The sequence below is a fragment of the Physella acuta genome, unplaced genomic scaffold (genome assembly GCF_028476545.2).
Source record: "Physella acuta isolate Inbredline_101_S28 unplaced genomic scaffold, ASM2847654v3 ptg001265l, whole genome shotgun sequence".
Classification (NCBI taxonomy): Eukaryota; Metazoa; Mollusca; class Gastropoda; family Physidae; genus Physella; species Physella acuta.
In genome coordinates, this window is record NW_026732780.1 from 67,501 (window position 1) to 85,374 (window position 17,874).

Sequence of the window (17,874 nt, forward strand, 5' to 3'; positions counted from 1 at the left end):
TCCAAATACGCATCAGCCAGTAAATCATTGTGATATTTGACCAAAGACATATCGGCCTTTATATCAGTGTCATATTTTCCAAAGACTCAGCAGCCTGTAAATGATTGTGATATTTGATCAAAGATCCATCGGCCTGTAAATTCTTATCATCTGTAAACCTATGACACATCGGCCCGTAAATTCTTATCATCTGTAAACCTATGACACATCGGCCTGTAAATTCGTGTGATATTTGATCAAAGATCAATCTGCCTATAATTCTTGTAGTCTGCGACCGATGACACATCGGCCTGTAAACTCATGTCATCTACGACCGATGACACATCGGCCTGTAAACTCATGTCATCTACGACCGATGACACATCGGCCTGTAAACTCATGTCATCTACGACCGATGACACATCGGCCTGAAAATTCTTGTGATATTTGACCAAACATCTATCGGCCTATAATTCTTGTAATCTGCGACCGATGACACATCGGCCTACTGTACTTGGCCATGACGTCACCTGCCAAACTATCCCCTCCGGCGATTAGTCCTCTCCATGTCCTCCAGGACGTCCTTCACCAGCACGAGCTGTTTACCTGCCGCCCGCCGGCCAGTGCCGACCAGATGTCTTGAAAAACATCCCAGATATTCAAAACTTCTCTGGCCGCTTCTTCGAATTCCAGCCTGTGTTTATCTGGGGGGAGGGGGGGGGGGGGGAGGGGGGATGTTTACGGAATACAACATGTTGGGTTGAACAGCATTGAAATCAAAGTACGTTTCACTCGCAAGGGGCTGTCACATTCATCGGCCCGGTGGAATCAGCCCCAGGTAAATCAAGGCACTAAAACAAGATGGTCAGTACCGCGACGACGTCGTCTCCGTCCCCCGTCCACTTCGCTTCTCCTCCCCATCCCAGCCCTCAAAACTCAATATCGAAAATGTATCATGTATGTTGCTCATACTCATATAGAAATTTTAATATTTTCAAGTTTAAAAAAAAAATCGGCATTGTGTTTGAATATCTACGAGATATTAAAGTTAAGTTAAATCTAATAAATAACCATACGCTATTTTAAAGAACATATATGTATATGTATGTATATGTATGTATATATATATATATATATATATATATATATATATATATATATATATACACCCCGACAAATTGATAAATAAAAAACGATAATGAATAGAGATAGACTAAAGGAGCTATCTGATTATCATCTTGTCATCAAGACTCTAATAAAAGCAGATTACCGTAATGCCGCGGCGGAATATCTGGGAATTTCCAGTAGCATTTACGTGTGCGCGTGCATGTGCGAGATTCAATCTCGTGAGTAAGTGTCCCGATAAAGAAAAAATAATTTCGACCCGCCCCACATATCAAGACGCCAATGCGATGAGAAATGCCGGAACGGTTGGAACCTATTGTGCGGCATTTAAAAAAACAAGCGCTTCCGGTATTCCGGGACTCCGGAATTGGGTCGAGATGAGTCGCCGATTAGAGAATTTGTTTTACATCTTTCCATTATAAATATCTATTTCAGGATTAGCAGACGACATTGTTTAGATAAGGTGAACACCATTCACCTGTGAGGTGGTTTTTTTTTTTTAAAACTCTTTGTTGAAAGAAGGGGGAGGGGAGGCAACTGTGATTGAATTGAATGGAGAACTCTGGCAGTGATAGGCAGTGGTTTCCGACTCAAGAATTTTGAGCTGCACTTTGTAAACAGTGCTAGGCGAAAAAAAAGCACTGAGAGACTTTGCTGCCGTAGTTAGCTTGCGTGGATTATTTTGATGTGCAAGATTATGCATTAAATTAAATTAAATTGATTAAAATCTGACTTAGCTAAAAAGTGGGGATTTTTTTTTTTTTTTTTTTTTTTTGCTTCAGACAGTGGCAAGTAGGTTGAGGTTCTTTGTAAGTAGTTTGCACGTGAAGACCTAATTACTTGGTAACCGGATGTGAGAAGTTAATGACTTGATTAAAAAAAAAAGTCGGGACTTGATGAACTTTTGACTCCGGTATCAAGGACCTAATGACGTGGTAGTTTGAGAATTGATGACCTGAAGTTCTGATTGCGGCAATGAAGACCTAATGTTTTGGTTGCTGTAGTTAAGACCTAATGTTTTGGTTGCGGTAGTTAGGACCTAATGTTTTGGTTGCGGTAGTTAAGACCTAATGTTTTGGTTGCGGTAGTTAAGACCTAATGTTTTGGTTGCGGTAGTTAGGACCTAATGTTTTGGTTGCGGTAGTTAAGACCTAATGTTTTGGTTGCGGTAGTTAGGACCTAATGTTTTGGTTGCGGTAGTTAGGACCTAACCACTAGGTAGTTGGAGAAATAATGATCTGATGATCTGTAGAGAAGACCTAATGTTTTGGCTGCGATAGTTAGGACCTAATGTTTTGGTTGCGGTAGTTAAGACCTAATGTTTTGGCTGCGATAGTTAGGACCTAATGTTTTGGTTGCTGTAGTTAAGACCTAACCACTAGGTAGTTGGAGAAATGATGATCTAATGATCTGTAGAGAAGACCTAATGTTTTGGCTGCGATAGTTAGGACCTAATGGTTTGGCTGCGGTAGTTAGGACCTAATGTTTTGGCTGCGGTAGTTAGGACCTAATGGTTTGGCTGCGGTAGTTAGGACCTAATGTTTTGGCTGCGGTAGTTAGGACCTAATGGTTTGGCTGCGGTAGTTAGGACCTAATGTTTTGGCTGCGGTAGTTAGGACCTAATGTTTTGGCTGCAGTAGTTAGGACCTAATGTTTTGGCTGCGGTAGTTAGGACCTAATGTTTTGACTGCGGTAGTTAGGACCTAATGTTTTGGCTGGGATAGTTGGGACCTAACCATTTGGTAGAATGAGAATTAATAACTTAAAGACCTCAGTCCTTCACATCCCCATTGGTTGAAATAGAAAAAATATATAATTTATACAGGAAATATATAGGAAATATACATTTGAACCAGTGTCCCCACCCCCGCTCCAATAATTGTCAGTTCGCCTACCGAAAGTTTCAAGTGCACCCCCCTTCGGGATAAAACTGCCTGAAAGAAACCCTAAATGTTCTAAATATCGTCTCATTAAAGCAAGGTCAAACAGTTATTGCTGACGTCATCAGCGAACCATGTTTACGCATGCGCAGCCAACAACGTCAATAGCCGGATAATTTGTCTAATATTTGGAAGCGCAAAATAATTAAAGATGTAATTAGCATCGCGAAATAACCATCGTTCTGAAACAGCTTTAATTTGTTGGGGATGTATGCGATCTTTGTGTCGGAGAGGAAGCGATGTGAAGTATATTTTAATTAGATTTTAAGTGTATCAAGTACTTCTGAGAGAGAGAAATAGAGAGAACGAGATGTGTTGATACATCTTTGTTCTCTTGTTTATGAAGCGGGGATTGGAGTCAGCAAAAGATCGATGGTGTGTGGAGAGTGGGAGGAGAGGAAATAGAGGATGGTGAGGAGATGTGGGGAGATGGTGGAGAAGACGATGAGAAAGTGTGTGGGAGGGGGGAGGGAAGGTCAAGGTTGATGATGTAATAGGGACATGTTCTACCAAACGTTTGTTAGGTGAGGCTTTAATATTCGTGTGGGGTGATGTGAGGGTCTTGTGCGGGTGAAGTAAAATGCGGTCCTAAGGTGGTGTGAATGCCACCATAATATGGTGTCAATGTTGCCCCTAAATTGGTGTCAATGCGGCCCTAAATTGGTGTTAATCCGCCCCTAAGTTGATGTCTATGCCGCCATATTATGGTGTCAATATTGGCCCTAACTTGGTATCAATGTTCGCCCTAACTTGTTGTCGATGCGGCCCTAAATTGGTGTCAATGCGGCCCTTATGTGGTATCAAATGCGGCCCTTATGTCTATCAAATGCGGCCCAAAATTGGTGTCAATGCGGCCATAATGAAGCCAGTGTTGAATGTCAATGAGACCCAGTGGGGAGTGTTGTGTGTCCCTTTAATAATTAAAAAAAAATAACCCAACGTACAAGTTGTTGTTTTATTATATCAGACAAATAAGACCCAACCGAAGCTGTACTGTTGTGTATCACACAAATAATGACCAACCGAAGCTGTGTATCACACAAATAATGACCAACAAACTGCGATAGATACGGCAATCAGCGGAAGATAACTCCCCCGCCAGCAGATCGCTGAGGAATCACAGACACCCAGGTTGATCAAAGACATTCCGCACGTGTCTCTCACCTGAATCACCGCCTCCGAATCTCTTCATTTACCTGTATTTACCCGTGTCGTCATGTGATGCACCCACCCACCCACCCACTTACGCACGCGGGCCAAGGTTGTTTTCGTTTTGCTTAATGGGAGATTGTCTTCGTTCTCAATACGGGGTTGTCTTCGTTTCGTTGTTCGTCGGATGTTGGATTGTGGTCGGCACGAAGAGAGAGTAGAGAGGGAGGGGGAGATAAAGGTGTGGGTTAAAATTTTAGAAATCTCTTTGTGTCTTTTTGTTTGTTTTTTATTTGTTTTGGTTTTATTTAGAAAACAGTAGATTAAACTGTATTATATTTTTAAAACTGCTTTGGTTTTCCTCTTCGGCCTATTCGGCAATCTTCGGAAGCGTCGTCGGTTTTCTCCGGTAACTTTCGTATTTTAAAGTTTTCTCTTGCGAAGGCATACATGTTTTTAGCTTAATAATAAAATGCTAAAAATTTGAGTCTAAAAACAAGCTGAACGTTTTGTAATCTTATCCATCCACCTTAAAAATGTTTATTTTAAATAGCCCCATGCACACATACAAACACACATATACACATCTGTAATCTATATTAACATTCTTTTGTTCTGCATTTTTTGTGTGTTCGTTTCTGCCGTCGGTTGAACAATGCAAGCTAAACTCCAGGGCATTAAATATTTAAACAGTTTTATTTCATTTGTTGATTTTATGTTTTATCGTGTGTTTGATCGTGGAGGTGGGGGGGAGTCACGTTCTGTAGTGGGGGGTTGGATAGTCACAGCCTATTCTGTAGTGAGGGTGGGGGAGTAAGAGGCAGTTCTGTAGTGGGGGTGGGTGGGATAGTCACAGGCAGTTATGTAGTGGGGGGGGGGAGTCACAGGCAGTTATATAGTGGGGGGTGGGGGAGTCACAGGTAGTTCTGTCGTGGGGGTGGGGGAGTCACAGGCAGTTCTGTAGTGGGGGGAGTCATAGGCAGTTGTAGTGGGGGGGGGGAGGCACAGGCAGTTCTGTCGTGTGGGGGGTGGGATAGTCACAGGCAGTTCTGTAGTGGGGGGGGGGAGTCACAGGTAGTTGTAGTGGGGGGTGGGGGATAGTCACAGGCAGTTCTGTAGTGGGGGGGAGTCACAGGTAGTTGTTAGTTGTAGTGGGGGGTGGGGGAGTCACAGGTAGTTGTAGTGGGGGGTGGGGGAGTCACAGGCAGTTCTGTAGTGGGGGGGTGAGTCACAGGTAGATCTGTAGTGGGTGGGGGAGTCACAGGCAATTTAGTCGTGGGGTAGGGAGAGTTTTTAAAGCTGGTAGATTTATCACAAGCTATTTAAAGATGTGGTACTGTGGTCAAATCTGGTCACCCGTGTCCACTAGCGCAGCTTCCTTTATATCTTTATATTATAGCATTTCCGATGACAACGCACGAATTTGTAATTTTTTCTAAATCGAACTTTATGTTAAATAAGTCATCGAAAAAAAACAATAACTACACTATCCTTGCATAAGTCGAGGTCAGAAAAACAAGTGAATTCTACTTCACTTGCACCATTGACCGTCAGCTTCAAAGAGGGAACCTCACTTTTACTTTACTAATAAGTTAATTGCAAAATATTAGTTGGGATATATATATATATATATATAAATTATAGATAAAAATATTAGTTAATAAGTATACAAATTATTTTTAAATCGCAATTAAATGTTTAAAATATCAAGCTTTTAAAATTTCAATATAACGAATCTAAAAATAAAGGACACTAATTATAAATTCCCGATTTCTAAAAAAAAGTTAAGTAGTTATAACGTTTGTCGTTGAGAAATCGTTTCCTTGCCTTTCAGCAAACAATGGTATTACTATTATAACTAATGGAAATTTCTTTCGTTTTCCTTACTTTGAGTTTATTTGTAAAAGCGTGCTATGATCAATGTTTTAAACTTCGTCCGGTGTAGGATTATGGGTCGGTATGGTCGAATGGTAGAGCGCTCGGCTGTTGTCCCGAAGGTCTCTAGTTCCCTAGTATACTAATAAATATACACATTATTTTAAATCGTAATTAAATGTTTAAAATACCAAGCTTTTAAAATGTCAATGAAACGAATCTAAAAATAAAAGACGCTAATTATAAATTCCCGAGCTAAGTAGATTTAACGTTTGTCGTTGAGAAATCGTTTCCATGTATTTCAGCGAACAATGGTATTACTGTTATAACTAATGGAAATTTCTGTCGTTTTCCTTACTTTTAGATGAAGTGTACTTAGATGTAAAAGCGTGATATAATAAAGGTTTTAAACTGTGTCCGGTGTTGGCTTATTGGATAGCATAGTTGAGCGGTAGAGCGCTCAGCTGCTGTCTCGAAGGTCTCAAGTTCGGATCTCAGTCCGTTTTCGAGACTGAAGGACGTCCATGAGTCCACCCAGCTCTGACGAGTACCTAACTTAAGAAAGGAAAGGCAGCAGGGCATAGTGTTGACCACACCATCCCTTCATATGCCAAGATCAAGAAACATGTACTCTACTTCTTCTACTCTTTGGATCGTTTGTTCTTAAAGGGGAGCTTTAACTTTTTTTTTTTAAATCTTGGTTTGGGCATGCAAACTTTGTCGTTGTGTTATAAAGCATTAGCTTTAGTACGGTTACTAAAAATTAATGTACAGATATCTGTTTTCCTGTAGCTTTAGATATAGATCTAGCTGTCTGTCTTTATGTTTACAGCTAGCTGCACTTTTACCATTTTAAAAAATTATAATTAAATTTACTATAGATCATATTCCAGCTAGGTTTTTTTTTTAAATGACCTCGAAATAAATCGTTCATAATATACCTTCAAAAACAAAAATTTAAAACTTTAAATATAAACTGTTCTAACATATTATCAAAACAACTAAAAAATTATTAATCTGATCGGACTTTCAAAAGGGCGATTCATTTACTCTTTTGTAGTGCGAAGTCATATTTAAACATGTGATTATAAAAACTTAATCGTGTGGTATTTGTAGGACTTTTTAAAGGTTATTCGAATTTATTGTTTTTAACTGAACAGATTTTCATTTTTAGAAATGCAAATCAGTTTGGTTTTATTCTCGTAGCAATATGGTTAATGTAAACAAACATGGCTGAACTTGGTGGTGATTACGTTTCATAGTATTACAGGAAATTACAGAAAATGCGAGCGAAATTGTTATTTTTTAATTGCAGATGCGCCCTATCTAATAGCAGTTTTCAATGCCATGGAATAAAATATTTACCGGAAATGTAGAAGTGGGGTTTTATATTAACTGAATTCGTGACCAACCATACAGCCAATCAAAGTTTGTCTTACTAAAGTAAAAACTCGAGGATTTATACAAATAGAAATGAAGCCCTAAAAGCCAAAACAAAAAAGACTTTTTAATGTAAACGAAATGTAGAAAATTACTTTTTTTTGGTAGGCTGCTTGGTACCATAAAAGATTGGGTCCCCCATCCGAAATCGTAGCCATTGATGGTTTTTGTGTAAGAAGAAAATTAATAAGTCAAAATTTAAATTATATTTTTGTTTTTATTCCACAGCCGTCGTTACAGAGACACCAGTACTTCTCTCGGCCAACCAGCCGCCAACCATCTCTCTAAGAACTCTCTCGTTTGACGCCAACTTTCAGACGCCCGAGGCTCCTTATTTGGACTTGGTCATGAAGTCGGCACTACTGCGCATGCGCATTGGACTACAGAAAGATATTCTTCAAAGGGACCGGGGACTGTTCGCGAAACCTGCGACCGTTAACGTTTACATTAAGAGGAGGCTGGGGAACAGTAACTCCTCCAGGGAGCTGTTCCCGCGTCAGCTTGTAGCCACGTTAGCAGACGATCAGATCTTGAACAGGGATGTGGAGATTCCTTTGGAGACGAAACTTCTCTCGGAGATTTTCGAAAGCGGCGACCGGTTCTTGACATTTGAGGTCAGCCTCGATCTGGGTACTAACAACAGGGGGGATAAAGGTCAAGGCAGTCCGCTGACCAATGGCGGACGTCGAAAATTTCTGAGAAGAAACTCTCGATCCCGTCGTTTGCTGAACCGCACGGCTCGTAATTCCGGCAGCCGGTATCTGAACATCACGGACGCGGTTCTGGAACTGACCACGGCGACACAAGACTTGAGAAAATCCCGGCGGAAGCGACAGACGACGGAGACGGCATGTCACCGTGACCTCTGCTGCAAACACAGCATCTACATCTCCTTTGAGGAAATCGGCTGGAGCGATTGGGTCCTGGCGCCTGAAGGCTTCGATGCGTATTACTGCAAAGGCGGCTGCCCCAGGCAGTTCAAAATCGGGAGCACCTTTTCAGGAATCAAAGGATTACTCCACGAAAGAAATCCTAATATCCCGGCCCCCGTCTGCGCCCCCAACGGTTACACGTCCATTGAAATCATGCACCTTGACGTTGAAGGTGAAATTGTCATGACAACGTACCCGGAAATGGTGGTGGCGAAATGCCGGTGTTACTGAACACCCCACGGAAGTCCGAACGGTCCGGTGTTGTTTCTTGAAATACTCTCACGGTGTATGTCTCAAAACTTGGCGAGTAGTCGCCCTTGATTCAATCTGATCAAAGAGTGTAGCATTTTAAGACGATTTTTTTTTTTTTTGGTTTTTTTTTTTTATTGAAAACTTCAGGCTGTTACTGTTAGAACAATATTACAATGCGCGTTCGTTGCAATATAGATCTAAGTAAATTAGACTCAGCGTTAATTAATTAGACTATTTAGTAAGCTCTGGGTGGGATCAGTGGTTTAGCCACAATGTGTTAACGATCATACACACACATATATGTATATGTGTGTGTTAAGGATTAGATACAATCATACATACACACATAAATACATATATACATACCTACACAGATATATACATAGACACATACATACATACACACAAAATCACATACATACATACATACATACATACATACATACATACATACATACATACATACATACATACATACATACATACATACATACATACATACATATATACATATATACATATATACATACATACATACATACATACATAGAGATTAGATTAGTTGCATATATAGAGATTAATCCGTAAGATAATTCACACACGCCATTTGATATTGCCCAAATCTCAGAAAATTAAACCCATGTCTTCTAAGTCAAGATGTTTAGGTTAAATTGTTTTTAAATTATGGCATTAATGCATATCATTATTTAGTCTTCTAAGTCAAGATGCTTAGGTTAAATTATTTTTAAACAATTATGGCATTAATGCATATCATGATTTAGTCTTTGCGAACGGCTTTAACTGTCCATTACTTAGTCACTAGAGCTCTTGACAATATATCAGCCTACAACAGAGAAATCCATTTTTTTTTTCCATTATTCCATTTTTTCCCCCTTCTCAGCGATGCTTCTTGTGATGAGGCGCCGAAATTTGTTGAAATCCATCGACCACTACTGATAATTACTGTTGTCTTTAATTAATTATGTCACATGTTGGCTTTTTATTTTAATAATTGCCATTGTTATATTTTATGCTTATGATGTTACTTGGATATGTAGACCAGTGATGGTCACCTGCGAATTTTTTTGAAAAGAAAAATGTCGTTAATTAAATTATTCACTGTTTTTTGAATCTCACGAATTCCACTTTTCTTTTGCGTGTAAATAGTATACAGATGTATTTATTAATCATATTTATATTAAATTTTAGAAATTTCAAAGCTGGCATAATGTATGAGTTTTATCTTTTTTTTTCCTAGTTCATGTTTAATTAGATTTTCTAATTAATTATCAGTTTTAAAAACAAAAATGTCGATACGATTCGTAGATGATTATTTTTTTTTAATTTAATTTTTGTTGTAATATTGAAAATGTGATATCGATGAAATATGATTTTGATCACAGGTGTGTTTATTTTTGAACAGTTCATTAAAACTTTTATTTTTTTGGCAAGACTGCAAACCAATTATTGTGGTGTGTGACCTTTTCAAGGCGTTGTTGACAACTTGTGAATTTGATGTGTTCGATAAAATACGATGTTGACGTTTTGTTGTATGATCTTTGTGATCATCTGTACAAATATCACCTGTGTAATGACCTTTGTGATATGTAAAATTATCGCTGGTGTAATGATCTGTGTGATATGTATAATGATCTGTGTGATCCTGTGCGCAAATAACACTTGGGTAACTCTTCAGTGTGGGTATGGTATTGTAAACTGTTCTCACACTATTGTAGTTTCAGACCACTGCTCCACATAGTAAAACAAAACAATCAAGGGAGGTAAGAAAATACAATAAATAAGATACTGAAAATAACGGATAAAGGGGGACAACTATAAAGATAATTGAAAAAATTAAATTTTGTAATTTAGATAAAAAGAACGAGCAGCTTTTTATTAAAATTATCAATTAAAAAAATAAATAGTAGATCGCTGAGAAAATTTAACGACACACTTTTATTTAGTATTTGTCACCACTCCTGCCATTGGTTGTTCTCGTATATTTATTTTAAATTTCACCGACAGTATGAACTAGCATTAATCACAACAATTTTTCTAGTTTCACATATCCGACACTATAAATAAACAATGCGATACCAATACAGACATAAAGAGGAAAAAGTGGGCATATATTGGCACCAATGCAACAAGATTGAGCGATAGTGGTTGTGAAATACGAAATTTGACCAAATCTAATTTAAAACTGTGAAAAGGAAAACTGTTGAGATAATTTAAAATCATATCTCGTTTAAGAAAGTATGCTTAGTAAACTGAGAGCGATCGCATTAAATCAGTGTGTGACCCACTCATATATATATGTATATATATATATATATATATATATATATATATATATATATATATATGCATATATATATATGCATATATATATATATATATATATATATATATATATATATATATATGCATATATATATATGCATATATATATATATATATATATATATATATGCATATATATATATATATATATACGTTTATACAAAATAATATGTAATTTTTATGCATATATTGTGTGATCATCTGCCATGTACAAAAAAAACCAACCCTTGTAAATGAACTTCTATTAGGAGAACGTACCCACCATGTGTGAGCACTAATCAATACGCGGTGACTCCATACGGGGATTGTGAAATGTAATTTTAATTGCGCTACTTTCGCCTGACTCCACCTTGTAACAAGCGAAACTCGATGCTTGAAGTGGAATATAAAACAACTCGGAATCGCCTCATTATTTGATGTCCACTATATGAAGCAGTGGCGAGAAAACAAAAAATTTATAATTTTAAAAATAAACATGGGATGACGTTACGCGTAGGGGGTTGGGGAGGGAGGGGTGACTGCACGAGGAGACGAAGTTGTGATGACGTCATTGCGAGGGTAGATTGATCTCTGACGTCATGAAATGAGATGCTCCTGCGCGTCTCTGCGTGATATTTAGAGAGAGTATTTACGTGACTTCCGATGTTTGTTTCTTTTTTTTTTTCTTTTTTTTTTTTTTGCTCAGTCAGTCATTATGATAAAATATGCATGTATTACTTTAAATTTAACTGAAACGTATGGGACGAGTGTTGTTTTTTTTGTCGTATTTAATAAGCATACAAGACAACAGTTGATGTATTTATTAATTAAGAGAGTGTTGTGTTCACTTGTTAATTATTGATTGGTCATGTTGTTTTCCTTGATTATGAGTGTTACTATGAGTCTTCGTGAGAGAGTAATCGAGTTTACGCTCATCGTGTGGTAAGGGGCGTAAATGGGTTCGAGAATTGAGGTAAATATTTGATGTGAATGATGTTCGAATATTTATGATGATGTTGATGATATGATGAATAAAGTTTTGGTGTTCAATCAAGTTTTCGTCTGGGTTTGTTTTGTTTTTTTTTTGTTTTTTGTTTTTTTGTTTTTTTTTAGTACCGCGTTTAAATTATTATAGAGATTATTTAATGTTAATAAGTAAACAGTGACCACCCAGATATCCCCGAAGAGAAGACAACCCTGATGGACAGATATTTGGAGAAGACTTAGCTTACTTGAATCTGTAGGTGTCTTTATTACATCGTTAAAGAGGATCGGGGGTTTTTTTTAGTTTTTTTTTATTGTTTTTTTCTTGTTGTTTGTTTTTGTTTTGTTTTTTTGTTTTTTGTAGAAAAAAAAAGAAGATCGGGAATCCCAGATAAAATTACCTGCTATTGCACCGCTTCGGTCTTTACATTTCGATCTATAATCTTCCAGAAATACGTCATAAACATACCTAAAGCAGGACTGAAGCTTTATTACATACATGCTTTTGTTAAGAAAAGCCTTACGTTGGTCTGTGGTAATGGGTCTCCACTCTCATGCAACACGGGCGATAGATTTCCAGTCTCTATCAAAGGTTTAAGAGAAAAGGTCTATGTATTAAAATCCATTATTGATTAAAAAGTTGAGATAAAATAGTCTCCTAGACAAAACGTTCCCTTTCAAACCTGACGTCTATGGGGCAAGTGAAGTAGACTTCACTTGTTTCTGTGACCTCGGCATATGAAGAGATAGTGTGGTCAGCACTATGCCCAGCCGCCTTTACTTTCCCTAACCATAGACATAAGGCCGACAAAAAGTCCGTCTCTTGGTTAGCTTCGTATTATCGCAAGGTATGATAAGGAGGTGAGACTAACATTAAGAAACGAAATCAAAAGCAGATCAGCTTCACAACCCATTTCGGAATTTGGCCTTTTTTCGGTAGTCGGCTTTATAACAACTCGGCATTTTGAAAAATTTTGATCATTCACAAAAAAGTTACCTTTTTGAGTCTGACGGTCCATAGGGCAATTAAAGTAGAGCATTATGCCCAGTTTCATTCACTTTACCTAATGTGAGATGGGTACTCATCAGAGCTGCGTGGACTCAGGGACGGTCTACTGACTTGAACTCGGATTCGACCTCGAAAATGTCTGATTACTAGTCAAGCGCAGGCCTTTGTACTCGTCGGCCTAAAGTCCATGTTAGCCTTTTATCCGCATCGGCCTTTTGTCCGCGTCGGTCTTATCCATGTTATCCATGTGCTCTCTCTAGTACCAGTACACTCTCACTGTATCTCTGTCTTTCTCTCTCTATCCTGCTCTCCGTCATCTCCTCTCTCTTTCTCTCTCTTTCTCTCTCCCATTATATCTCTCTTTCTCTCGCTATCCTACTCTCTGTCATCTCTCCTCTCAAGTCCTCTCTCCCTCTCTTTCTCTCTCTCTCTCTCTCTCTCTCTCTCTCTCTCTCTCTCTCTCTCTCTCTCTCTTTCGCTCGCCTATTATTTCTCTTTCTCTCTTACTCATCTAAATCTCCCTCTCTTTCATGTTTCCTCTATTCTCTCTTTCTGGACAAAACAAAACAAAACAAAAATTATACATTTTTGTACATAGTGATATGTACATTTTATTAAGTCAAAAACACAGAGTTCAAATACTCGTGAATACACCAAGACAACCCACAGAAAAACCCACCCCACCCCTCCCCCAGATATCCCGAAATAGTCCGGCTTCGTGTCTTTGGTTGCCGGGTAAGATGACCGGATCCAGAGCCGGTCTTTGAAGTAACCGGTAACTAAGGTGTCACTTAACACATCGTGAGGGCGGTGTCCAACAGGGGGAGACGATCCTGTTGGCTGGAGGGGGTGGGGGGATTCTGTTTTCGGGGTGGGGGAGAACGGTGTTGACGGCGGAGTTATTTTTGTCGCCGATTTTGCGCCTGATTCTTCAGGACTAAACGTGGACAAGGATTTCGCAATATCCGACTTTGTTTGCTAAAAACCTACTCGTCGTGTCTATGGTGGTCGAAGATCGAGGCATGCTCTATGATGGCCGTAGAACGAGGTTTGCCCTATGCGGTCGTTGATCGAGGCTTGCTCTATGGTGGTCGTAGAAGGAGGCTTGCTCTATGGTGGTCGTTGATCGAGGTCTATGTATGGTGATCTTAGAGCGAGGTCTATCTAGGGTGGTCGTAGATCGAGGCTTGCTCTATGGTGGTCGTAGAACGAGGTTTGCCCTATGCGGTCGTAGATCGAGGCTTGCCCTATTGTGGTCGTAAAACGAGACCTTTGATGTTCATAGAACGATGTTTTGCTTAAAGATGCAGAGAGTAGACCTGTTTCTGCCCAATCATGAGTTTCAAACCAAAAATTGTTAACAAATTTTATAAACCCGTCACAATACATAAGCACACAATATATGACCCGAAAAACTTTTTTTACAAACCGAAAGACGGTATCAAGTAGTTCTTTGGTTTCCTGCAGACGACAGCAATAAAATTAACTTTTTATTTTAGATTTTTTTGTTGAGTGTTGATATACTGACCAACATCTGGGTCTAACTAACCTGTAACCATGACAATACAAAACATTTTTAGCTAATCGCCGTCACTTCTCGTGTTTTCGTATTTCGTGTGAAAGCAATTAGTGCGGAGGTGGAGCGAGAAGCTGGGGTAGGGGGGGGGGGGACGGGCACCAGTGGCGTAGTCAGGTGTCTGGTTCATGCACGTGGCACGGTCGTGCGTCGGCGTTTGTACGCACTTTAAATACGCACAAGTTCTAAAGATAAGTGTGAGTGCCTTTGTGTGGGTGAGTGTGTCAGTGGTTGGGTTTGTGTGTGGTTTTGTGTGTTTGTGAGTGTGCTTCGAGCGAATGATATGCCGGTTTGAGTGTTTGTACCTTACATGTCTATTTTCACGCTGCTCTCCATATATATATATATATATACATATATATATATATATATATATATACATATATATATATATATATATATATATATATATATATATGTATATGTATATCTAATATATAAAGCTCAGTTCTGTATGTAATGCATTTGTATGTCGTTGGAATTGTACGATTTTAAGTGTTAGAAAAATTATCGTGCGCATTTGTCTAAATTTATGAGCTAAAAAATTACCATTGAAAGTGTTGGGAAATAATTTTCATTTTTCAAATTATAGTAATAATTGTCGGCATGTTCATTAAACACAAGTTTTAAAAAAAATATCATCTTTTACAAAAATTCTAATTATGTCTTTATTTAGTCCTATAGCACTTACTTCCCTTTGATAAATTAGGAAAAACACAATTACTTCCCTTTATAAAAAACCATTGCATTCCGTGAAAATAATTTACTTTTTAATTACTTTGTTTTGGTGTTGGGAAAAAAAATAATTACATAATTAGTGGGGATTGATCAAGTGCAAATGTTGTAGGTATTTTACGGATAAGCTTGGAGTATTAAAATTGTTTATTAAATTGAAACAGGCGCGTTCGTTTAAGTGAGTGCAAAAGACTGTGAATAAGTTGGGGTACTATAGTCGTTCATTAAGCTAAAACAGGTGATTCCGCCCCGGGCGTTTATGTTCGCGTTAGTGTTTTCTTTGTGTTTAGGTGGGTTTGCGTTAGTGGTTGCGTTTTAATTTGGTTCGTTTTTGTTCTTTCTTTTTTCGTTTTTGTTTGTGTTTTTTTTTGTTTGGGTTTGTATTTGTGTTTTTGGTTGGTTTTGCGTTTGGATTTGGTTTGTTTTCGTTTGCTTTTTTCGTTGATTTTTTTTTGTTGGTATTGGTGTTTGTGGTTGGGTTTGTTGTTAGGTTTTTGTTTTCGTTTGCTTTTTTGTTTGTTTTTTTCTTTGTGTTTGTATTGGTGTTTGTGGGTGTGGTTGTGTTTGTTGTTAAGTTTTTGTTTTCGTTTGTATTTGTAATTGTGTTAGCGTTATGTTTGCGTTTTGTTGTTTTTGGTTGGTTGTGGTTTGGGTGGGCAATGCCGGGTTTATGATGATTACTAAACACACAGGTAATGGTCTTTAACAGAAAGGTTTTTCACAGAAGCCAGAGCAGGGCCTGGCCGGGACGGCTAGTATATATATATATATGTATATGTATATATGTATATATATATATGTATGTATATATATATGTATATATATATATATATATATATGTATATATATATATATATATATATATATATATATATATATATATATATATATATATATATATATATATATATATATACTACCAAATGTGTACTTGTATTTGCTTCTCATAGTCTAATATAATGGAGGCTGGCATGTTTAACCAGATGGGTCTGACCATTATTGTTGACATGGATGGACATGGCTATGGAAGCGTATTCAAAAAGAAAAGCAGGCTGAAATCAGAGTCAACGGCCTCCATGACGCATAACCAGCTGACACGTATACTTAATTGTGTTGGAGGGGATCCCTTCCAACATTAAAATTAAGAATGAATAAGAAGAAGAAGGAGAAGAATTTGATATGGATACAAAACGTTGTTTTGTTTTGTTTTTAGATTTTAGATTTTGCCATCAAAGCGGCCCTAAAAATAAAAAATAAAATTCAAAAATTGTAATTTTATAATATATATTATAAAAGTTACAAATCCAGAGAACTTGAAAATAGTTTGTTTTTGTTTTTTTAGTTTAAAGCTTCATTTCTATTTATTATCATCAAGCCTATTATGTTATAATCTGAATTTTCACTTTTGCAAGACAAACAATGATTGGCTGTACAGGAACTCTATTATCGATGTTATGAAAACACCACATTTTTTTTTCAGCCATAGTTGTTGTTATTGTGCGTGATGAAATATGTTAATAACCGAATTGTTTTGCATTTTTAAAATTGTTCTTAGAATCTGAAAATACTTAAACGTCAAATACATTAAATCATGTTTTTTATAACCAATTTTTTTTTTAAATACCATTGCACCAGATTTTAAAACTATTTTCTATAACCATTTCGAAACTATTCCCGCATTCATTCTAATATGTTTGAAGGTACGATTGTTATAAATAAAGCTAAAATTACGTATTCATATCTCAACATGCCGATGGCGGCAGCATAACAATAGAAACCGTTTTGTGAAATCGAAAACGAGGCTGTCATCCATTCTCAGCCGACGCCATTGTTTTACCCAGAAGTTTAGAATTTCTAGCGCGTGTAGCTGGTCTGGATGGTCCTACATCTACTCCGGTTACCTACTCTTGGTTATTTTTTTTTAAATTGGAGACGGAATAGAACTGGAATATAACTTGATCTTAGTGCTTTTTTTATTAGTTTAAACTTTTTTTTATCTTTTCTATAAGATTTAAAACAAAGTTCTTTGGCAGATTCAATTGTCATACATACATTATGTAATCTCTTATATTGTGGATTACAAAAACATAGGTAGATTCTATTGTAATACATACAATATGTAATCCAGAGGCGTAGCGACCCTTCTCGGCGCCCGGGGACAAACTTTCAAATTGGCGCCCCCCTCGAGAGCAAATTTTCGATTTGCACCCCCCCCCCCTAAAACTATTTATAATGCGAAATGCAGCTAAAATGACATTTTAATTTGTTTTTACAACCCATTTTGGCGCCCCCTAAGGTCGGCGCCCGGGGACATATGTAGCCCCCTGCCCTCCCATCGCTACGCCTCTGATGTAATCTCCTATTTTGTGTATCACTCTCATCTCACTTTATACTGTCGTCGTGTTTGCTTAAATGAAGGTAATCACGATTAAAATATTTTCGCTTCTATTGTTTTTTTTATCGGTTTGAGTTCAAAAACCTGAGAAAAGCTAATGTCGCGGTGACGCGGGTTCTCAAATCTTCTGGTTTATTGCTTGTAATGTTACCCGCAGAGGC

The 17,874-nt window shown here is 37.7% G+C and overlaps 1 protein-coding gene across 1 annotated transcript in view; it reads left to right on the top strand.

The window, feature by feature from the left end:
- Nucleotides 1-8,775, top strand: part of LOC131957776 (inhibin beta A chain) — a 25,676-nt gene extending 16,901 nt beyond the window's left edge. The window contains exon 2 of the mRNA XM_059322548.1: nucleotides 7,737-8,775. Within this exon, the coding sequence (XP_059178531.1) occupies nucleotides 7,737-8,671 (935 nt within the window). The 3' untranslated portion in view covers nucleotides 8,672-8,775. The remainder of the gene's footprint in view (nucleotides 1-7,736) is intronic.
- Nucleotides 8,776-17,874: the final 9,099 nt, after the last annotated feature.